Here is a 24,694-nt window from a genome sequence, read left to right as displayed (position 1 = left end):
TTGGGGCAGCCTTGAAATGGAGTTCAGGATCATGAAAGGAGGGAAGAAGGCAAAAAGTAGGATCATGGTCCTGGTCTTCAAGAGGCTGGACTTTAGCCTGTTCAATGTATTTGGATTAATTCAGTTGGTATGATCCTGTAGGAAACAACTTGTAACTCCCCGAAACAAAGATTGAGAGAAGCAGCCTGAGGGAAGCATGAACAATGGTGAAAGATAAAACTTGGTAAAATAAGGGAGGAGGGGGGTGGAGGCCCTCTGAGGCTTTCTGAGGAATGTCTCAAACACTCACAAAGTACCTTAAAACAAAATTATAATAATGGGGTGGATAATGTGGAGTCTGGATAATGTAGGCCGGGTGTTCAATGAACTGATAAGGCTGACACTTGACCCATGTGGGAGGAATAGCAAAGGATGCAGCTGAAGGAGGAAGCCCTGTGAAAACAGAATGGTTCTGCTCTGGTGCAACCTGTGAAGCTTGTTAACTCTCTGGTTTTGGGGCCATCGTGTCCGATGAATGACCTTTGCCTCATTATCCATGAAATGCATATTAAAGTTGACACCCCTGCATATGCTAGTGAAAATTAGGGAGATCATGCTAAACATATGTGACTACAGCACTTGTCTCTCAAGCCAAATCATGCTACACATCACCTGGTAGGGGGGGAGAACCTGAAATGAACCTGCCACTGTAGCAGGAGGGCAGGTTGTACTGGTACGGCAAACATAAAGGGGGAAGATAGGTGCCACTGAAAACATGGGGAATCCGCAGAAGAGCACTATTATGAACCAGAAACCCCCTGCTGGCTGGACCAACGCTGGAACCAGGACCAGTGATTTTTTATCTCTCTCCCCCGTCATTTCTCTTTTCTCTTAGAGTTGTTAAGTAATGCAAGGTGTACCTTACTGCTTGCCATAATTTGTTATATACCTAACCAATTATTGGAAAATCTAGTTTAAGACGTATATTAATCACTGTGGGAATTTAAGAAATGTTTGTATACGGACCTTGAGAGTTGTCTCACCTTAGTTCATGCTGCTGGGGATTTGTGAATCTGAGTCACTCACCCCCCTCTTCTGAGTGGGTCATGACAGGACCTGAAGAGAAGAGAGGTCCAGGAGAGCTGGTGGTTGTTGGGTTTGCTTCCCCCCCACAAGAATCACTTCCTACAAGCTCAAGAACGGTCCATTCTGGTGTGCAGAAAAACCTGCAAAGGTGGCAGGAGGGCCTGCATAGATGAACAAGGAGATCCTGATGGAACTCAAGCATGGTCTTAGAGATCTTTTCCAAACTTAATGATTCTATTCTATTCTACCTCCTCCCTCTGGTGACCAGTGATAGGACATGAGGAAATGGAATAAAGTTGTGTCAGGGGAAGTTTAGATTGGACATTAGGAAAAGGTTCTTCACTGAGAGGGTGGTCGGTCACTGGAACAGGCTCCCCAAAGAAGTGGGCGTGGCACCTGTCAGAGCTCAAGATACATCTGGACAATGCTCTTTGTCATATGGTTTAGTTTTAGGTAGTCCTGCAAGAAGCAGGGAGTTGGACTCGATGATCCTTATGGGTCCCTCAAGATATTCTATGATTCTATGAAAAGTAAGCATACGAGAGGTGGAAGCCAGGACAGGTGACCCAGAAGGAATAGAGCCACTGTCCAAGCGTGCAAGGATGGGAGTTAGGAAAGCCAAATCCATCTGGAGTTGAATCTGGTGAGGGATGCGAAGGGCAACAAGAAGTGCTTCTACAAGAGAAAATGTAGGCCCACTCCTGAATGGGGCTGGGAGCTGGTGAGAAAGAATACTGTAGTGGGCCACCACAGAAGGCATTATAAAGAAGAGATAGTGATTTCAAGCAGAACTTAGGCTGAGTTTAACAGTAGATTTTGATTGTAGAGATGCGTATGTTAGCATGAGTGACTGCTAAACCTGAGCATGTAACATGACAGTAGTATGTACTGCCGTTAATGATACATACTGTATGTATTCTTTGTAAAAGCTTGTTCCCATGGGAATGTGTAAAAGCATAATGCTTTCAGCAAACCTCAGTGTACCCTCTAGAACATTCAGTATTGTACAAGTAAGAGACTGATGTCTTTGTTTTACTTGGAAGAATACCATACAGATGTGATGAACAATGAGGCCATTGAACCTCACCACAGAAGAATTCTACACAGCAGTGTATCTACCAGAGAGGACTGTCCAGTGCTGTATCATTGCATGTTTTCCAGCATTTGAAGAGACATGTAAGACTTCTCACTGTAACTTTTAAAAACATTTTTTTTTTTAAGCATCTTGTGCCTTTTTCTTGAGATCCAGAAATGGAATCTCACACTGGAAAGCAGACTGGAAAAGGTTGAGGTCCTCACTGCCTTCTTTGCCTTAGTCTTCATAGAATCATAGAATAGTTTGGGTTGGAAGGGACCTTTAAAGGTCATCTAGTCCAACCCCCCTGCAATGAGCAGGGACATCTTCAAGTAGATCACGTTGCTATCCAGCCCAGTATGGGCTGCATAATTGGATAGTGAGGTAGACTGGAAACAGCCTGAACTTCTGGGTTCAAAGGATCAGCAGCACAAAGACAAGCTGGGGACCAGTCCCTTGTGGTCAATATTAGGGTCATACCACTTAATATCTTCATTAATGACCTTGACAATGGGGCAAAGTGCATGCTCACAAGTTTGCAGATGACCCAAAAGTGGGAACAGCGATTGATGTACTTGGTGGTGTCCCTCTGAACAGAGACAACTGACAGGTTGGAGAAATGGGCAGAGAGGAACCTCATGACCTCATGAAGTTCAGCAAAGGGAAGTGCTGTCCTCCACCTGGGGAGGAATAACCCCATGTACCAGTACAAGCTGAGACCTCACTTACTAAAAGCAGCTTTGCAGAGAGTCTATGTTCAAGCACTTTGTGAATCACCAGTTACAGCCTGTTTTTTTATCAGTACAGTTTCTCACCATGTTTAGGCTGATGTGACTGAAGTCCTTTCTGCAGCTGCCTGCAGTCAAATCAGTGTACGAGCAGCATGTACCTGCTCCCTGAGATAGCCTGGTGCTGGCTTCAGTTTGAGATACAGCACGAGTGTTTCAAGTTTGGCAGTTCATGAGCTGTTTCAGAAGCAAATCTTGAGGTTAAACAGTTAAAGGCTCTCACTGGGCTAGTAATTACTTCCAGCCTACAAGCTGAGGAATAGTAAACCTACCCTCAGCACAACCCTAGCCTCATTGCTTCCCACTAGGCTTTACCTGTCACTGATTTGTTATTAGTTAGAATTAATTTTAATAGGAATATGGAACTATAAGAAATATTTTAGCAAAATTATATATTGCATTCTATATATTTAACCAACAACTAAGAGCTGCTGTGAAATCCCCTGTGTAGCCCTGTACCAAGGCCGGAGGAATTGGTTAAAATCATCTAGTAGGAACATTTAGAACTTAGATAACAGATGTCAGAATTTCAAATTAATAGGAACTTAGGAACTTAAGAAAATGTATTATGTGTAACTATAAGAATTTGAGTATTGTTTGAAATCAGTTAACCACGGAAGCTTTGGTAAAGATTTACTTTGATCTAATTAACGAGAATTCCAATCAGTAGAGTTAAGTGAGATTAACCAATGATTGTTTTAGTATAAGAATATTGATAAGGTGGTGTGACTGAGGGCCAATCACTAGAAATATTAAATTCAAGAATTAACATTGAAGGTATTTTATGTAAATCTAATACATGATGGCGAAAATCATACTGCGCAGAATCACATGAAAGGTCAACTATCGGACAAAGTGAGGAAGGCTATGGAAGACCACCAGAGGGCTTCTGAAGACCACCAGAGACCTTCACTGCGCCTGCGTAAAGGACATTTACATATGCCAATAACTTCCGAGAAATCTAATGAATATGCATAACATTTCTTGGAAATCTAATGAATATGTATGAATAAGTTCAATATAAGGAGTATGATTTTGGTGTTCAGGTGTGCGTGGTTCGTGAGAGGACTCGCCCGCGCACCTGGCCGTCAATAAAGATGTGTCTGCTTATCTACACTAAATTGGTGTTGATAAGTTCTTTATTCCGAGTTTTTTGGTAACATACCCACTGCCAGACTAGCTGGTGGGAGAAGCAAATATGGTAAAGTGAATCTTGTGAAAAATAGCAAGAGATTTGGTTGCTTGTCAGCCAGGGGCATCTGCTGGTTAGGTTCATCATGCAGGCACACAGAATTTGCCCGTACCACACAGTTTGCTGCAGCTTTATCGTATCTCCTGATCCCAGGAAAGGGATCTCCAGGGAGGCCTGCTAGTACGCCCTGCTCAACCCAGTGCCTCCCACCAGCATGTGGGTTTCTGCCTTCCCAATGCTAGAAGAAATATTTTTAGTGTGTTTATTTGAAAATGTGTTTTGTTGGAAAAATGTTTTCCTAAACTGTCAAGGATCTCATGAACGATTTTGATGTAATAGACTAAAAAGGCACAGTCTGCACACATTCTCTGTGAAACTTCTTCCTGTCACCCTCTTCACAAGCATCACATTTCCTCTTGTTCATGGCCATGCCACATCCTTCCAGGGAACTAGCCCTCCAAGCCACCAGCCACTCAGGGAAACTCATCTCTCCTGCATTTCCTTAGGGACAAATACCCCTCCATGGCGGCTGAGACCAGCCTGCTCCTGTAGCCTCCATGGTGCTCAGGATCCTCAGGGACGCATCGCTTGGGCTGTCAAGGAGAAAGCTAAAACAAAGCTCACTCTGCTGTCTTTGTGTGCCTCCTGCTTTTGCTACAAAATTCACAGCTGGCCCATGCTGACTGAATAGTATTACAAAGGTAAATGTGCAGGATGTTTCCCAGCCAAACTGGGCACATCCAAGCGGTTTTTCTTTCATATCATAGCTTACACTATAAGGGTATGATAGGCATCATCCAATTACCTACTAATGCATATTTCTAATTATCCAATCATAAAAAATTATATTTTGTAGGTCTTGCAACATCATCACTCATCAGCATCCTTGTGGTTTAGCTGTTAATCCAGATGTTTCAGTCGCTGACTTCAGCAAAGTTATCAGGCATCATCAGCAACCCCCGTTTCTCTTGGATGTAGATCTTTCAGTTAATTTTGTGAGAACGGAGGTTTCCTTATCTTAGTGGATCACTTGTTCTTTATAGTAGGGAGAGGTGATCGGTCTTGTGTCTGAAGATAATGATGCAGCAATTATACGCTAATAATATTGTTAGCTCCTAAGGACTGTGTGGTCTCAATTTATATCACACTATCCAGGCAGAAATGTAAAAAAAAGAAGGAAAAAAGAGAAAGAGAGAACATGAATTGCAGGTAGAAAGATCTGGCAGACAGCAGGGTCTCATCTCTGCAGATTAATGGAGATTAGGAAGGCCAGTGCTGTGGTACGACTCCACCGATGGCAGCAATGAGGGAAACAGCGGTTAAAACTGTGCCCCTTGCCGGAAGGCTGCTAAGCTCCCCTGTACTTCCTCCAGGCTTGGGAAGATACTCTGTCCTAGACATTAAGCGCTGGAAGTGGGGAGAGACAACCCCTTTGTGCGAGATCTGGGGAGTTTCACAATATTCCAGGCCGCCTCATGAGGCACTCCTGCCGTTTCCCGCCACAAGCCCTGAGGCGATCCCAGGGCGGGCCGGGAGCAGGACTACATCTCCCGTCATGCCCGGCTGCCGGAGGCGGCCGCCGCCATTTTGGCACCGTACTCCGGAGCCGTTGGGTCGGGGCGGCGCCGCGTTCCGCCCTCCCCGCCGCCGCCATGAGCCGCCTGAGCGGCGGTTGGGACCGTGCCGGCGAGGAAGTCCAGCTCCTCCTGGACCTGTGAGTGCCGCCCCGACACCCTCCCCCCGTGCCCGGCGGCCCCCTTTCCCTCCGGGAAGTCCGGTGGGTTCAGGGGCGGCCGGGCGGGTCAGACAGCTGGCCTTACAGCGGGGCCGCGGCCTCGAGTAAACGCAGCGCCAGCGAGGCAACCCTCGGGACCCTCCTATGGGGGACCCCGGAGGAAGGGTTTGGCCAGGGGGACAGGGCAGGGGACAGGGTTTGGCAGGGCTTTGGTGGGGATGGTAGAGTGGGTGACAGCGTTTGGTAGTGGTGGCAGGGTAGGTGACAGGGTTTGGCAGAGGTGACGGTTTGGGAGGAGTTACAGGACAGGTGGCAGGGTTTGGGGGGCTGATGGGGTTTGGCAGGTAGATAGCAGGATGATCCCTGACAGGTCTGGATGTGGAGGGATGGGTGATGATCCCTGGCCCCAGTGAATCCACTGAATGGTGTTTTGCTTTGAGTTTTTCGTTATATCACATTCCTCTGTGCTTAGGAGGGAGTTAGAGACAGCATAGGGATAAAATACTTGATTGGACAGATGAAAATAGCTAGCAAACAATACAGTTAGTCTTAGACTTTTATTCTTCTTTTAAAGCACTGAAGATAAGATTATAGTTGCCATGGTGTAGCCAATAAGCTTTAGTGTTTCCTATAAAGTGCAATAACAGTGAAAACATTTATAATTTAAATGATCATTTAAACTGCATATCAGTAATAGACTCTGAGAATATCAACCAGCTTTTTGAAAAGAATGCGATTAATCTTAATAAGCTCTTCTTTCAAGCTAAATTTAAAATTCTGTGGCAAGAGACAGTTAAATGTAACTAGAAGATTTGGCATAGCTCACGTTGATTTCCATGTATCTGCATTGGTTTTGGAATATTTTCTGCAAATTTTAGCTAAGTAATCGGTCTAGATTTGCAGGTCCCTATTCAAGCATGGCTGCATTAGCCACTTAGTGTCTTCAAGAGAAAAAAATTAATCTTACGTTCGTATTAATTTTTTAGATACAACTGATTTTAAGTACTACAGTATACAGTGACAATCTGCCTCCTTCAGGATGAATAGCCAGAAAAGTTCATCTACCCAGTGGCCAAAATGTAGGTGTCACACGATAAATATCTATTTAGCACTTAATTGAAGTGTGTGCCCTTGTATGACAAAGGACTGCTTGACCATTCACATGACTCAATAGACATCCATCATAGAAGCAGGAACAGTCTCGTGGTAGGTGGACATGGGCCCCCCAAAGGCTCAGAAAGTCTGTTTGACTCACCCTAGCCAAAGGTAGGGTGCTATTTTGCACCCAGGAGGTTCTGGTTCATTTGGGATCTCAGTAGGAGAGGCGTGGGCTCTCAAGGCTAGTTAACTGGTTTATTGCATAAAGAATAGTAGTAGTGGAAAATGTGATAGCAATCTGAAGTCTCTTCTGATACTGAGGACCCTGGCAATAACATCATGAGACAAGCCCCTTCACATTGATCAGCATGCTGCACAGATCCCATTTGTGGTGAGGTTCACACTCATGGTCTTTAGAGCTTTGACAAGATTTTTTTTAGAAGTAAACAACTATTCTTCATTTCTGCAGTCAAGTAAAGGAAAGTTACATGTAGATATGCTGTTTAATCTCAAGACAAGACAAAGAATGTGGGTGGTGTAAGCTACTTTTATGTATACTGAGTCGGATCCATGTATGGGCTTCTCGGTTACAGTCAGTCAGCCAAGTTCATCCAGCAGTCGCTGAGGTACAGTGAAAACCCTGCATTCCTACACATCTCTAGGGGAACAAGTTAAAGGCAATCCTGGTGTGTGCTCAGGTTATGTAATGGTCACTCATGCTGACATACAGGTCTCTGCAAGCAAGGCCTGTGGTTAAACTCTGCCCAGATTCTGCTTTAAATCACTGTCTTCTCATTGCAGTGTCTTCTGCAGTGACCTGCTACAGGTGCTCTTATTACACTGTGCTAGCTTTAGTGTTGTTTTTTTAATGTGCTTCCACACTGGAAATCTTCCTTCTGTCCTTGCTTAAATCTGTGCTATGCTTCAGATTATAGAGCCTTAATATTTTGACCTCCCTAGAGTTTTTAATTCGTATGAGTTTAATTTGCTGTGATTTGGTGGCATTCTGGTGCCAGACAAGGTTCTGTTGCAAAAAGGTTGTCTGCAGAGACTCCAGAGTTGTGGCTTTATGCTAAAGCTAATTTGGCTTAACTCTAGGCTGTTGCCGCCCCCTGCCCTCAGCTACTTGCTTTGGCAGTATTATTTCTGTGACCTCACAGTTTAGTCAAGGGAATTTTCATTCAGATCAGATGCCACGCTGCAGCTGTGAATTTCAGAACCTGCATGATGCAGGTGCAGTAAAAAGTGGTTGGGGAGACAAGGGGGGCATGGAACTAGCCTTTTCAGCCTCTGTTTGGACTTTACATTTGGTTAGAGTGGTATATAATGACAGCTGGACTGCTAATAGAAATTAATTACAAGGGTTCTGTCTTGCTAATAACTTTTCTCATTTTGCAGTACCCATACTTTTTTTGTTGTGCATGATTAACCTGTTAAAATTATATTTAAGACGCATATTACACTGCCTGCTTATGTTCTCGTGATTAACCTTAGATCTTAGACCTAGTAATTTCTCTTTACATGTACTGTAGCACTTGATACCATAAACAATTTCTACTTTTGATTGGTTATTAATCTTTTTACACTACTTTATTAGTACTGGTGCAATGATTTTCTAGATAATATAACGATATAATTATACCAGTATGACTAATACTTGAAACTAATAATTATACATCTTTTAAACAAATGTGTGTAATTTTAGTGTATTGTTTCTTGTCTTATGCCAATCAGGTGGTGGCCATCTATTTATGCCAGACTGTACTTTAAGCTTCTTACCTATGCTAACCCTTAGGCTTATTGTTTAACTGGTAGATCTTACAGCGGAAACTAAAACCTGAAACAAATCTATTAGTGTGTGGACTAGTCCTTTTGATAAGGAAATTATTTTTAAGATCTCCAGACCTAACAAAAAGTGCACTTATTAAGGTGTTTGGACTGCTTGATGGTATCTGCTGCTTGTCTGCTGCTTGTTGGCCTTTGCCCCCTGCCCCAAAAGAGAAATTAGTACTCCAGAGGTCACATGCACAAGAGCATCATATTGGAAATATTTAGAAACGTTCTTTTTTTTTTTTTTTGGTCAAGTTATGTCTTATATTAGCTTCTGTTTCCTGAAGTTACTGTTCCCAAGATGAGAAATGACCAGCTTACACTTTCACTCCTAGCTGATGCAGTTTTTAAGGCCAGCATACTGAGGTACGCCAAATTTGTAGTTGGTTTACATAATTATGCTTGGTTCAAAACTGACAGTGTAGGACACTGACAGGGCCTGCCGAATAGAGTGGATGCCTGGCAGCAAAAATGCTTGCTGGAGAGGTGAAGAAGGCAACTGGGGCAGATAACAGCTTTAGCTGTCATGCTTTTAGGAGGCTGCTGTTACAAATCTCTCAGAGCCCTGGCAGGTATTTTAAGCTGACTTGTTCATGACCAGACATGAGCTCAGAACCAAGAGTGTTTCTACCATCAAACATGAGACTCTTCGAACAACACAAATAAAACATCAGATTTAAAGGTGTTTTAATTAAGACTGTCAATACATGATAAAGAAGTGTGCTGCACATGTAAGTCATCACAAGAGTATGTAGTTAGGTATTGCATAGGTTTGATTATTCCATGCGTCATTGATAGATAGCTCCTGTGTAACAGATATTAACAGGGGGGCAGCCTATTGCAGACTAATGCATTACCTAACTTCTCAGTGTCTTACAAAGGCATCATAACATTTGCAGATGGGTACATCTGCATGAAAAAAACCTGAGGACAGAAGTAGAGCAGCAGTTTCAAAACAGAGCTTCCTTTTGTGGTCTTACTATGAATATGAATTATCCATCCCTAAAGAATGCAGGAAGATGTATCTATTTTGTTATTTGCCATTAAACCAATTGTAGTATCTGTTCTTCTGGTTCCTTTCTTCTTCTGATGTGTCCTGCTTCTAACATATGTTCTGCTATTATATTTCGTGTGACATAACTTAGTATAAGCTACACCTTGATGTAAGTTAGACTATTTGTAGAGTAATTAGTCATAAAGATCTAATTTCTGTTTTATGTATTAGACATATACACATTTGTCCTGTTACAAGGCCTTAACCCTGTCATAAAGCTTAAGGTTAAAGATCATATAGGCCTTTTCCGTTCCGCACCTCCTGACACATTTGGAACAAGTGAGTATGCCATTTGACACTTTATAGACAACTCTGAACTACAAACAGCTGGTGTAACAAGTCTGATAATGTGGAGCAGGGAAAAAGCAGTTGAGGGGTTTGGAAGAAGGAATGGTCTTTTATCAGGTCATTACAGGAGTAAAGCACTACTCAGTTTTCCCTGTCCATGAAAAACAGGATTCGAGGTTTCTTTCATTAAGTTAGGCTGGGACAAAATCTGTCTGCCAGGTGAATGCATTATACTCTTTACTTACCAGTCTTAGTTATTGCTGTGTGTATCCAGATCACATAAAAGTATAGAGGCCAACTACAGTAGAGAGTTACTGTGCAATTACAGTAGCTGCTCTGAGTTTACTAGTAGGGTGAGTTAATGGAAAAATGTTGATTCTACAAAAGCAAAATGTTTTGTAGGACAGTAATATTTTCTTTCAAAATTTTGGATAGGATTTAAAAAGAAAAGTTGGCCTAGGGCATCTAATTCAGGTAGCCATGATCAACAGATAACAGAACCTCCAATTCAAAGAACTCCATCACTTATATGGACTCCTGTTAGGTTCCTAAGCAAGAGGGGGACAGTGAGGAGTTACCCTTCGTCCCCCATTTCAGTTCCCTCCATTTTAGTTTTGCTGTAGTGTAATCCTTTTTAAAGTCTTGGCATTTCCTACATGACAAAGTGTTACCTTTTCAGTTATCTCTGGATGTTGGTTAGCTTCGTTCTAGTTTATGTTCCTCGTTTACCTAGGGACTTTGGTTTTTGATAATAAAATCTCCCTTCAGAGAGTTGCAATTTCTTCCTTAAGGACCAGCAGTTGTCTTTTACCATATTAACGATTGGTGATTGCTCTGAAGGTCACTATGCTCAGGATGCTTAGAAGCTATTCATAAACTCTTCCCCAAGTTGCCTCTGGTGTTTCAGTAAGCCTGTGATTGTAATTTAAAGTTGCAGAGGTTGGACCATTAACATTTTATGTATCCTATGAGATATTAAAGTGCCTTAGGAATCTTCAAAAAAATAGGATTGCATGTTTAGTGTCCCTCTATAGTACTCAATATTGCATAGGTGAACACTCTTCTGTATATTTGATCTTGAAAAACATTATTTCAAGTGTTCCACCTGGGTACTATTCCACATATATCTGGATAATATTGATCTCTCTGTTTTATTTTGCTTAAGTGAAGTTCTTAATGTTTTCTTCCCAAAAGCTCTGTTCCATCTGGAGTCTCTTAACACATTCTGACTGAAATGATCCCTTTTTCTTACATTCACACAGAAAAAATCCTAGGATTTCAAATTCTGTCTTAAAGCATCACCCAGTATTCTGTGATTCTAGTAGGCCTATTCATATTTATTTCTGCATAGTCCTTCCTTTTCAGATGAATACTTAAGCCCTGTGTGTCTTTGAGATTTGTTTGCAATTTTTCATTCAGCAGTATCTCATGATAGAAACTTTGTGTAAGTCAAGTTTCAGTTTGTGGCCAAGGGAACGGATTGCTTAGAACGGGGAAACAATTTTGACCCTAATACAAAAGGTGCTCGGAGAGCAGGGTGTTTATGGTGTATAGACAATGCAGTATATGTTGGCATTATTGTTAGTTCAAAATCTCTAGCCCGGTGTGTATGATAATCAGGCTGTTTCCTTCAGGCTGATAAATCGTTCTTATGAATAAACATGCAGGGGGAAGGAGGCCTAAAATACTGCTATTAAAAAAGGAATGTCTATACTGAGTCAAACCAATCAAATGTTTCTGATTGTGATAGGATTTCAACCAGCTGTGTGAGAACCATCATTCTTATCCCAGGACAGCTTAATTTCTTGACCAAAGGGTAATGACTGAATTGGTGGTAGCATGGAACAGCTGGAAATGATAAGGCTTGCAGGCAGCATAGCTGGATGCAGAAAATGACATCTTATGGTTTGATTGTTCTAGTACTAATAATGTAATGCCTATTGTCCTAGTTTCAGCTGGGATAGAGTTAACTGTCTTCCTAGTAGCTGGTACAGTGCTGTGTTTTGAGTTCAGTACCTGAAGAATGTTGATAACACTGATGTTTTCAGTTGTTGCTCAGTAGTGTTTAGACTAATGTCAAGGATTTTTCAGCTTCTCATGCCCAGCCAGCGAGAAAGCTGGAGGGGCACAAGAAATTGGCCCAGGACACAGCCAGGGCACCTGACCCAAACTGGCCAACAGGGTATTCCATACCATGGGACGTCCCATCTAGTATAGGAACTGGGAAGTGGGGGCGGGGAATCGCCGCTCGGGGACTGGCTGGGTGTTGGTCGGCGGGTGGTGAGCAATTGCACTGCGCATCATTTGTACATTCCAATCCTTTCATTATTGCTGTTGTCATTTTATTAGTGTTATCATAATTAGTTTCTTCTTTTCTGTTCTATTAAACCGTTCTTATCTCAACCCACGGGCTTTGCTGCTTTTCCCGATTTTCTTCCCCATCCCACTGGGTGCAGGGGGAGTGAGTGTGTGGCTGCATGGTGCTTAGTTGCTGGCTGGGGTTAAACCACGACACCTATTTTTGACTGTACTGTAACTTTCCTGTATTTCAGATGCCTTCAGTGTTTGACAAAGAACCTTTGCAGATATGCTGCGGATATTAAGTCATTGCCGCCCAACATAAAGGATAAACTGATTACATTAATGAGTAGGCAAGGGCAAATAACTGATTCAAATATCAGTGAGGTAAGAACCCATTCAAAACTATTCTGTCTGTGATACTTAATACACAAGGATGAACTAAACTAAAACTGTTTACATGAGATAACAGATAAATTCAGGCCTGCTTACTCTGTCCATGTCTTTACAGTTTTTTTCTTAAACATCATAATGTCAATAGTCCTGTGTTAGTAGCAATAAGATTATGTTTGTAGTGACAAGTAAATTAAAAACGTTCTCTCTTCAGTGATAATTGACTTCTGTGTAATCAGCTGACGTATATTATCCCTTTCAGTACAGGAAACTAGACTCTATTGCAAACCAGCCTCTGTTCCTGAATGTAGTATGGTTTCAAGAAGCTAGTGCATAATTTAGTAATGAAAAGATTTCAGGAACTTGTTAGATTTCTGTTATCATCTATTAGTATTATGCACATGATCTCCATATAATTTATTTAAATCTTGATTCTTTGAAATACAATGATGCTAGGGCTAGAAATTGATAGGTGAAATTCTCTCATGCCTTTTGCTCACTGATGTGTGTCAGTGTTTCAAAATGAAACCAGTTAATGACTTTTCTTCAGCTCTAAATTCAGGGGCACATCTATTTTGGTATCTATCTACTGTTACCTTGTTTAGCCTCAAAGGGACGCATGAGAATTGAGGAAAGCTAAAGGTTGGCCTTGGTGAAACAGAAAATGAATGACTCCCTGTTCATTCCTGCTTTGATGTGTAACTTGGAAGAGGCAAATGGTATCAGTTTCTCAGAGTCAGAATAGTGAAGCCAAGACTAGAGGCAGAATCAGAAGTACTGTGGAAAACTTATAAACAAAAAAATTTAGTATGCACTACTTTTTGTTTGTACAAAATAAGTCTTTGAGTAAAATTCAGAGTCTTATTAATTTATCTTATTTTGGAAAATTTGAGTTGACAAAATTTGGTTTAGGCTATCTTTTCAGTAAGTAATCCTTTCTAAGTATCCTAAGAGATGTATGTAATTAAAACCATATGACTGTGTGTGTACAAATGCAGAAAGCCTATTAGGATATCTTTAGTCTGGAAACAAACTAGAGGGTTTAAGTTCCAATCTTTTCTTCTGTCTCTTTGTAAAATCTCATCTGTCTTTGTCTTCATTCAGCAGTTGATCAGTGCCTTCTCTTGGAGCCTGTTTTCCATCTGACACTGGGATATTCTGTTCTGGTTCTTTTTCTAATGTGTTTTTCCTTTCCTTTTCCTGCATTTTCCTGCAATTCTATCCTTAGCTGTCATTGCTTTTCTTGGGCATGTTATACCTTAGCTTTCTTTGTTAACAGTTTCCAGGTCTATCTCACTTGCATTTTTAAAAAAATGCTAGCCATGTCTTGGATTCTGAATTCATACTGTTTCTCCATACCATTTCGCTCCTCAGTTTTCCTGTTCTGTCATCTTGCAGATATTCTTGTTGCTCAGCATAGTAAAAATGGCATATGTTATTTAGCTCTTCTTACTATTCCTTGCTCACATCATGTATAACCAAAGTATTCTACATGTGACACATTTGCAACGTCCCACTTAGTCTTCCATATGGATAAGGAATGTTTTTTCTTTGCCATTGCTTCTGTCCTGCCTTTTTCTTTCATAGTCTCCACAGTATTGCTGTACTGCTGACACTATAGGCTAGACCTATTCTCCTGGAATTTTCCAGGCTATGCTATCTCATTTGCTTTTATGCATGTCCTTTCTTTGGTGGTGTTTAAGCATTTTGCTTAAAGTTAAATTTCTTCCATTTGAAATTCTGTTAACCTGCACTTACACATAAGCTTCTATTTAATCTCTTACCTCCCTGTTCTTGCCCAGATTTGTGTTACCATGTTTGGTTTTTTTTCCCTTACTCTGCTTTTTTCTTGGAGCAGCCTTCCATGACATGCATGCTAAGCTCCTTACTCCAATTCACTTTTACCATAAAGATCTATAAAACCAATCAGCATGTGTCTGCAGGATATAAGTCTATACTTTAATGTCCTGTACTCTGCATCCAAACAATCTTTACTCTATCTAAAATTCCATCTTCTTTGAGACAGATTAGATTTTAGTATACGCATTCAGTGACTATGAATCTGTGAATAACAGTAGAAAGCAAACCTCTAAGTAATACCTGAGTGTGTGAAGAATCATGAGCTAGGGAAGCTTAATACTCCAGGTACTTTATATAGGCGGTATTCTGATAGTATTGTTGCTTCTCATTTAGACTTCCTTGCATCTAATGGTTCTTTTTCTCATAAGATTTCCCATGTGGCTTCAAAACCAGCAGTTTGCTCACTTTTGTTGTGTCATAGGCAATTTGGAATTGTGAAAGAAAGCCAACAGTCAAGGAAAATAACCTGAAAAAATGTTGATGGTGACTTTGGCTTTAAGCACGTCATCTCTGGGTTTGCCTGGTTTACTTCCTTAGATAGGAATTCAGAAATATGCGTGAAATAAGAGCTGAATGTTATCTTGTGAAAACTACTTACGAGTGTATTGTAGGATGTGTTGGTGGTTTTGTGGCATAAAGAGACATATTTGAGGATTTTAACATTTGGGGAGAAAAAGCTGTCAAAGTTGTCTGAGGTCTGCCATTCATTTTGCAGAAGGGTTGCAGTTACAATCTACTAGAAGTTTTTACTTTTTTTTAAAAGGCTTATTTGACTTTCTCAGTAAAGATTTTAGCATTTTATATATTTACAAACCAGAAAAACAATATTCCTGGTAATATCTTTATTGTACCTGTTAGAATGGTGAATGTGAGAAAGCAGTAGGCCTTTAACAAGCCTGTCAGCTATGCTACTATCTTTGCTTGTGTATGGAGATTTACCGTATGCTTTTATCTTTGTGAGTTAAAGAAGGGAATGACAAGCTGGAGGAAGTAGCATAAGGTAATGTGAAAACCTGATCTAATGCTTGCCTATTGGTCTGAAGGACAGCTCAGCAAAGGTATAGATTGTTTGCACAAGAGGGGACTATAGACAGTATTTATTAAAAAGTAGTGAGAATCCTTGAAAATTTAATTAGAGGTAAGATATATGGTTATTGTTATTAAAATCTGAGGCCTTCCATTGCTTTGGGTCTAAATTTCATAAATGTCCTCTTGGGAAGATTTCACAAAAACTGTAACCTATGGTCTTGTGGGAATGAAAGACCCTATTTAATGAGGATTTGGTAGCTCCTCGTGGTATGATAATGAGATTGCTTGTTTATGTGAAAAAGGGTGTGTGTAGGTGAGAAGAATACTCTGGGGCAAAACATCTTTCAAATATTACCCTTAGCTGTTGAGTGGATTTAAGTTTTGATCACAGTATTTTTTTACACCTTGGATTTCTGCCATCAAAGTTGTGCTAGTTTGAGGGTATTATCCTTGGTAAACATATCCCTGCTGGCAGAAGCACTAGTGCTAGCAACTGTGCCATCAAAATAGTACTTTCACTGTTTAAATAGTATTGTTGATGTGCTCCTACTCTACATGTGATCACAGAAACTGAACGTTCATGCTGTAGGAGATGAACTGTTGTGGCAAATACACCATATTTTCTTTAGAGTTTTTAGTTCCTAGGACTGGTAACCCCATCCTCTAGTGAATATTTTTAGAAGTTCTATGTGATGTCTAACATTACAAGTATTTTAGATAAAAATATGCATGTTCTATGACATAGAGTTTGACTGAAATGGTAGGTTTTCATTACAGGTATTGCACCCTGCTGTAGAGTCTCTAGACCTTCGAGACTGTGATATTTCAGATAATGCATTATTGCAGCTTTATAACTGCAAGCAACTGAAAAAAATCAACTTAAATTCTTGCAAAGAAAACAGATTGGGAATCACTTCAGAAGGTATGTTATCTGTGCACAGATAACTGGGATCTTATTTCTGGTTTCTTTTTCTTGTTAGATTGGAGTAAATTGCAAAAAATATATAGGGTAAATATTGCTTAAAAAAAATCCCCAATGCCACACCAATACTAATTAAAAGTCACTTCAGTGGTGTAAATTATAGGCCTAGAGCACTGATTATCCTATGAAAGGAGCTATCAGGTTACTCTCTTGCTAGGTTTCTGGTAAAACTATGCTACATTTGACTGTATTTTCCACTTCACCTTAATTATTCCTTCCTCAAAACTTGTTCTAGAGCCTTACCAGTACCACTGGGGCTGAAGTTTCAGGCTTGTGATTTCCTAAATTACTTTTTTCCCCTTTTTTAGTTAAATGGATTTGTTATCAAGTAAGCTTATAGCATCTTCTCTGACTTAAAAGACTTGACTTGCTTTAGGACTTTAAGATTTCAGGTGTTACTTGTAACCTCCAATTTCAAGTTGTATCAGGACCTATTAGCTTAAAAGAATTAAGCTTGCTGAGTTTTATTTCCCACAAGCTTTGTTTTGTCTTTTAATTATACTTACTCCTTTGCTCCATCATTAACTCATCCTTACTGAAAATTGAGGCAAAATATTAATTTAGTATTGAGCTAATGTATACTGTACTTTAGATAAGTCTTGGTTTGTATTTTCTTACCACTGCATAGTGATACACTTATCTTTTTACTTAAGTAATCGGTTAAACTTTTAAAAATTCATTTTATTTATTTTCAGTGTCACCTCATTGTTATACTTTTTGACCCCTAAGATACAGTTTGCAATAGTCTTCCCACCATGTCTTCATCTGTCCACTGATTTCTAATACGGTTCTTAAGGTACTGGCTAAGCCTAGAGCTCTTTAGGTATACTTTTCATCTCTTTGGATAGAGATCCCAGATTACTTTGCAATTAAACTGGGAAGTCTAGTTCTTTATTGGCAAGTTCCTAGTCCATCCAACTTTACTACTTATAAACTGAGCCCTTTTTAAACTGAGAATAGGTTATGAAGCCATTAGTTTAAGCTGGAACAGTTCTTTATCACTCATCTCAATTACATACAGAAAAAAGGACCCCAAACCACCCCATTTTAAAGAAGTGTTACCTTTTACTAATTCAGTAACAAGTGGGGAGGGTTGATTAGTTTGTTTGGGGGGGCGTTTGTGTGGTTTTGTTGGGTTTTGGGTTGGTTTTTTTTTTTTTTTAAGAAACCTGCTGGCTACCACATCGAGAAATACCTGAGCCCTGTCATTACTAGGAAACATTTGCTCTGTAGGTTGTATGTGGAACATATAGTGTCCTTCAATACAATATCCAGTAGTACTTACTTCTCTGTCAAATTCAACTACCCCTACTGTCTCTTCTATCATTCTTTGCAATGATTCTGACCCAAGCAAGTACTATTTTATCCATGTTTCTTTGAAGTTCTTACATAGTAACATATCTTAATGACATTCAACTTTTTATTTCTATCTGTAAGTGATGTAATTTTCTGTACCACTGTAATCATAATGTTTCTATCATCCTTGAAATAAATTCCTTTCACAAATTGCATCTGTAGTTCATGTACTTTTATTGTCTACCTCCTGACACTTCTGTGCAAATATTTTGGTTATTACTGTCAGGGCTCTGAGGGCACCAACAGACCATAATGCCCATGACTGGTCTCACCTGCCATGCCCACCTACACCAGCTGTCCATGGACCTTCAGTCCCGGCCTGAGCTGTGTCATAGGTGTACCTGGTTCCTGTCCTGCTTCTGAACTACTGTTTTGATTTCTTAAATTGACCTCAGACATGACCTCTTACCTTGCTTTTTGCCTGATACTCACTGAACCATCAGTGGGAACTGGCATTATCATCAGTCTGCTTTCAAGCCATTGGCTTTTTTTCATGCACTCACTGAGGTGATACCTCATGTATGTAATATCCCTTTGGTATCCCTCTGCAGTACAGAAGGGAGTTCAGCATTTAGAAATTTTCATCAATTCTAGCATTGTTCATTGTCATTTTCTTTTTCTCATCCTTGAATTAAAAGAAACCAACCACAAAATTATTTCCTTGTACAGTCCTGCTGCCAGGCATGAGATGAAAGTTGGAACAGTCAATGACCAGGGGACAGCAAATTGGATTCAGCATGGTGGTTATGTTAAAAAATGAATAATTCTTTAAATTGCTCTGTTTCTTTGACAGGTGTCATAGCACTGGCCTTGTCCTGTCCTTACTTGTGTGAAGCGTCTTTTAAAAGGTGCTGCGATATAACTGACAGTGGAGTTCTTGCTCTTGCGCTCAACTGCCAGTTCCTACAAATAGTGAACTTGGGCAGCTGTTCAGGCATCATGGATGCATCTCTGCAGGCACTAGGAGAAAACTGCAAATTTCTTCACAGTGTGGACTTTTCATCTACGCGGGTAACTATGGTGGCAATTGGCCAATTGACTTTTGTTTGTTTATTTTTTTAAGATTGTCATGATAAAATTGAAAGGGGATCTTTTTAGCTCTACTCTTTACAAGATTTAGGACCACAGTTCCCTTCCAGTTTCCTCTTCTCAAGGAAAAGGAAAGATACATTTTGCATCTTGGTAACCAGAAAAATATACATTTTGGTATTACAGCATGTATTGTGGACCAAAGATAAACTTTTATTAGAATATACCTAATATTGGAGATTTTTTTTCAGTATCTTTATTTAGTGCAATAATTATCTTCAAGTTGTAAAGTAGTCCAAAATATTTCATTTAAAAAAAGTAGAGTCTTGGACAGAATATTGTCTGCTTTCAGTTAGGACAAACTGACCTGAGTAATAATAATATAGGATGTCAAACAATATAAGTCCCTATTAGAAGTGAACACTTCATAATTAGTTCTAGTTCAAGAGTGATTGTGCCTTCTGAATGGCTTGTCAGAGTTATGTTATGCAGTCAACGCAGAAAGAATGACATTTACAATGTCAGGAAGGGCAGGTAAGAGGATTTAACAACAGTTAGTATTTAGCATGAGAAGGGGGAAGACAGCTGCAACAGCAATACTGTAACATACTTCATAATTACAGTAAGATAATGAAGTGAGGGAAAGGATTTTTTGCAGTAAGTGTAGTGTTCAGTTGACTGTGATGGTGAGTGATTATGTTGAATGCGAGTCAAGCACAGAGCATTCGTAATGAAGTGCCAGATCTGGAAAACACGTAGCAGGTTCTTATTTTAGATTGTATTCTTCTTTCAGTTTTCCCAGAAGTAGGGCATCAAAAGTATTTTAATCTTTTTTTTGGTAATTTTCATAATTATCATTTAACTCTATTTCTTCAAACTTATTTCATTACTTTTTTATTCCTTTGCATCTCTCTTCTTTTATAGGAAATAGCTAAGTTTCCCTGTATATGTTTTAAATGAGATTAAAGCTTCTTGAGTAACTAAACATTTCCACATTTTTTTTTCCTTTCTGATAATCATATGGTGACAATAGACTAGAATTCTGAATTTCATTTGACTAAAAATACATGGAAACATATACTAGGTATAAATTAAATAAGTTTAGGATGAAGCAGAGAAACTACGGATGGCTCACACCTGTAGAGATTGCGAGGCCTAACCATACTGTGTTTGAGTGCCAGAATGCATAGTAAAAATATCAAGTGGAACTGGCAAAGCTGTATGAAAGAGTAAAACAGTGAGAACGTTGGGCATAAATGAACAGGCAAAGAAGGGCACAGTTCACTTGCAGGAGCAGGGAAGCAGATGTGAGCTAGACTACAAAGGGGCCAAATGCCTCAAGGTGATGGAGCCATTTTAAAAATAGGCTCATCTGGTGACTGCAGAGATGAAATACAATAAGTAGAAGGTATAGAAGTGGTACTAAATAACAAGAAATGGGGTGGGTGAGGCAAGGGAAGGATTGAACTAAGAAGAAGCTGTAGCTCTGTCTCTCCTGTACACACACAGAGAGTGAGTGGAAGCTTGGCCTGAAGAACTCTGCTACAGTGGCCCAAGACCCCATAAGAAATATATGTTTACTTATCACTACACCTATAGTACCATTCTGAGGAGGTAGGTTTTATACATAAATCCTGTACTTACTACTCTCCTTCTAGTGGGCTCTAAATCCCGCAGTATTAACAGGTAGAAACACAGTCTCAAGAATCCAAATCCTTGCACTAATTAAATAGTACATTTCCTCTTTAATGTTCATTGACTTGGTGTATGGCAAATAATTGTGGGAAGAACCTTGCCTGAAAAGGCTGTGCAGACTGCAGCAGTTTTCTATGTAGGGTGTGGGACAGTTTAGTTCTCTGCAAAATGTTTTGGCAAAAGCAGGAGTTTTGCAGGTTAGCAGTTTTATCTGCGCAGACGCTTCTCATGTAGAACGGAGCTGGGTTGCTAATGTATGTAACTGCTGGTACTGGGCTATGTAAGCCTTTGCTAGAGATGCATACGGAGTTCGGTAACAACTGGTCTATACCAAGAAGCTGATGTATTTGTGGCTTGGTACTAACTGCAGGTGGTTTATCCTCAGTATGAGTGTATCCCTTGATGAGGATGGGCAGATGTGGCATTACGGACAATGCACGTAGATATGCAACAGAGTAGGAGACAATACTGCAACGCTAGTAATAGTGTAACAGTGGTTGCTGTGAGCTCATACAGGGAAATCAGGGGACTGATTTCAAACAGAAAACTGGTTTCATCTCTCACACTGTCATAACCATACGCTCACAAGCATCAAGACAGTAGCTTTCAGATGGTCTCTCCCGGTGTTCATGCACCAACCAGGCAGTCTGATCCAGGTTTGTTTTGATGAGATGGAGGATAAGGGACACAGGTTATCAAATCTTCATCACTTTACTCGGGTTGGTCTTAGGTTGGTGACCATGCACTGGTTTTGAATGTGCTGTTTTATACCCTTTAGGAACTGACAGTGATTACTCTCTCCGTTCTGTCCCACCTACGGGAGTTACTAGAATTTATTCATTTACTGCCCTTTGTCTCCTGGTCTGGATGTCTTGAGGAGCTAAATGTGCTGTTGTCTTGATGACCTGCTAAGCTAGGTACTGACAATACCTGCCATTCTTACAGGTCTTTATGTGCATCCATGCTGGGACGTTCCTGTCTGTTCTCTGTTTGCACTGATCTGACCTTTTCTATTACAGCTCTGTACGGTAGACTTGCAATAGAGGGCCAGAAGGCAGTAAGACAATTTGTGCAATGGGAATAATCAAATCTTTTAACAGAAATGAAGCTTGTGCCCTCTGGATTCTAGCTGTCAAATTTGGCTGAGCCTTACTGTGTATATGTGATGACTACTATTCCTGCCATCTAATATAAACTCTATGAAAAAAACCTGTGTGACGGATCTGATAACCAATCCAGCTTTTGAAGTGGGGAGGAAGTTTAATCAATTTTCTTCCTGGAAGCAAATGAATAAATTGGCCTTTCTTGCCTTTCTAAGGAAAGAAATGTCTTTTGTCTCTCTCCTCTCTCTTGCAGGTAATCATTGCTTCGTGGCTGGCTGTAGCCAATCACTTTGAGAAACCTTTTAGTGTGAGCGTATGACTGCTGTAAGACTGCTTGTTTGAGGGATTTTTGTCTTATGTAACTGGTTTGCTTCAGGATAAGTAAAAGTAAGACAGCAGATAAAAGATGGCTATGATTACTTTTTTTTTTCCCAACCCAAGAAACTTCAGGAACATCTCCAGCAATCCTGAAAACAGAAGAAAAATTGGTCTAGGTATAGCAGAAATGCTTTAAACCTAATAAATTAAAAGTGCCGTGTTCTGACCGTAGTAGTGTACCCACTGTTAAGTGAGACAAGGAAGCTGCAGAAATAGCAGTTACACAGTTGGAAACATCTGGGTAGAAAGCCAGGCTGCATCACATGGCAGTAAAATGCAGCAGTGTTTAATAGACTGAAAAAACCATACTTGGATAATTTTCTCTCCAAGCTTAGCTGGGAAGAAAGTACTGTAATGTTAAGTGTATTCAGTGACTGCAGGGAGTGAATAAATGAATGTAATTTTTTTCCCCCCAAATAGCTGTGTTGAGCTTTAATCCATTGTTAGTAACAACGTGTTTTTTTCTCTAGGTAACAGATGATGGCGTTGTAGCACTAGTGAGTGGAACATGTTCAAAGAATTTAAAGGTAACTTACTTAACCTAATAACAAAGAAATGAACAAAAGCAAGTACCTGCATTTTTAAATTATTATCAGTATTACTTCTGAGGGATGGTTTTTATTGACTGACTTTTGCCTTTGTTTGTATACACACTTGCCCAGATTTTGATTGTGAATTGAATATTTTCTGTCTCTCTGTAGCAGTGCCCCAGACCAGCTTTTTGAGACTCTCAGTGTTTTCAAAATGTGTTTTCTTCTGTTGAATGTAGTATGATTATTTTAACTCATGTTGTTTTAGAGCGCTGTATAATAAATGCAAATGAATGCTTAACTTTTTCCCTTGATTTCTTTGGAGTTATTGATTCTGTTGAACACTGAGGCAGAATTTGTAATGTGGATAATTTCATGGATTTAAGAAATCAGTTAGCACCTCTGCATAGGTAAATCTCTACCTCATGAAAACAACTGTGAAAATGAAGTTGTCTTTGCATAAAGATTCTCTAGGCACTTAGACAGTGATAAAAAGATGGAGAAGAGGCACCCCATACCTCTTACCATAAATTATCTACTTTTCTATATATTACATTTCTTATCTGTGTGGGGTTTTTTGCTTTTGTAAAGGCTGGTTCTGAATCCAGGCTATTCATCTGGAAACTAAGATGGGAAACAAATTTATAGTGTTTAATAAAAAAAACAACCCTAAACAAAATACCAATTCTGGGTCAACTGACAGTATTATGTCACAACACGGGCTGGACAGACCAGGGAGTCGTGTTGAGTTTGGAATTCCCTCATTCCCCAAATTAAGGCGAAATGACACCAAATGATCAGTTAAACGTTTTATTCATGGCAGAAGCAAACTGCACTTGGGAGGCATAACAGTAGGTGCCATGGTTCCTCACAACAGGAATTGGCATGGAACTACCTCTGTAAACCGTGTAACCCGCGGTAACCGTGTGCATCAATCCAGGGAAGACGGCGATCCCTCCCATTGGGTCAGGAGGTTCAGAGCGGAGCCCCTTGCTTTCTGGACTCCTCAGAAAGGAGCCCAGGGGTGGCTGGATCCACTCCTAGTCCCAGAGTTGGTCAGTGGTTTATGTCTAAAGGGATGAGGTGTAGGGATTGTGGAAAAAGAAAGAGAGAAGAAGACAGGGAGAGAAAAAGGAAGAGAGAAAGATGTCACCGGTCCTGGGTCCAGCGTTGGTCCAGTCAGCCGAGGGGTCCCATTCGTATGGGCACGGGCGCGTGGGGCTTCTCCTTTTATCATCTCCTTGCCCCTCCTTTGGACAGGCACTCAAACTCATTGGGCTAATTAGGTGTAACCTTCAGGAAATGGGTTGGTGAGCTTGGGGGCCCTTTGGGGAGTAAATTCCCCTTCCCTGCAGACATGACCATTGTTTGATCTTTGTATGAGAACGGTTTATCAGAACAGGTTGCTGCCCACCCTGCGGCACGGCCCTCCCCTTATGTCTGTGCTGATGGGTGCTCAGCGGCTGCTTTTCACCTGTGGTTCCTTGGTGTGCACGGTTCCTTGTTATGCAGAGTTCGTCTTTAAGCAGAACTTGCCCCACCACAATGTTTGAGACATTAACTCTTTCAGTCTCTCACATATTAATAACCTGCAAAAAATAGAACTGTTATTGTTTTATTTGGAGGGCAAACAGTTAGATTTGGTTTTGTTTTTTTCCAGCTGATCTTGTCTATTTTGGACAATCTTTTTAGTCTTGTTAAGTCTTGCGGTACAAGATGAAATTATTATTTTTCAGACCATAGCAATGAGAGATTTTTTTATATATACTAGCATTGACTTGAAAACGTCTTTGTCTTTTAGCTGGTTACACTATAGCTGTAGCAAAACATTGATTCCAGATTTTCTAAACAACCCCGAGACTATGCAGGTAGTCTTCAAAAGACACCTCTCATACCCAGCCTACAAATGTAAATCA

General features: G+C 40.3%; 1 protein-coding gene across 9 annotated transcripts in view; it reads left to right on the top strand.

The window, feature by feature from the left end:
• The first annotated feature begins 5,708 nt into the window (after positions 1–5,708).
• Positions 5,709–24,694, top strand: part of AMN1 (antagonist of mitotic exit network 1 homolog (S. cerevisiae)) — a 27,374-nt gene continuing 8,388 nt past the window's right edge. Inside the window, exons 1-9 of one of the 9 annotated variants that reach the window (XR_774267.1) lie at positions 5,758–5,834; positions 7,394–7,579; positions 9,039–9,149; positions 12,678–12,810; positions 16,483–16,627; positions 18,837–19,054; positions 21,546–21,684; positions 22,124–22,364; positions 22,719–22,776. Coding sequence is in view for 8 of the 9 variants with exons in the window: in XM_010566231.1 (XP_010564533.1) it covers positions 9,085–9,149; positions 12,678–12,810; positions 16,483–16,627; positions 18,837–19,054; positions 21,546–21,668 (684 nt within the window). In the remaining variant the exon portion in view is untranslated. The other 8 variants (XM_010566231.1, XM_010566227.1, XM_010566225.1 and 5 more) reach the window with 8 other exon arrangements.

This window comes from Haliaeetus leucocephalus, unplaced genomic scaffold (assembly GCF_000737465.1).
Source record: "Haliaeetus leucocephalus isolate CR32 unplaced genomic scaffold, Haliaeetus_leucocephalus-4.0 Scaffold206, whole genome shotgun sequence".
In the NCBI taxonomy this organism is placed as follows: Eukaryota; Metazoa; Chordata; class Aves; order Accipitriformes; family Accipitridae; genus Haliaeetus; species Haliaeetus leucocephalus.
Note: the sequence above shows the minus strand (reverse complement) of the source record. Positions and strands in the feature narration are given on the sequence as shown.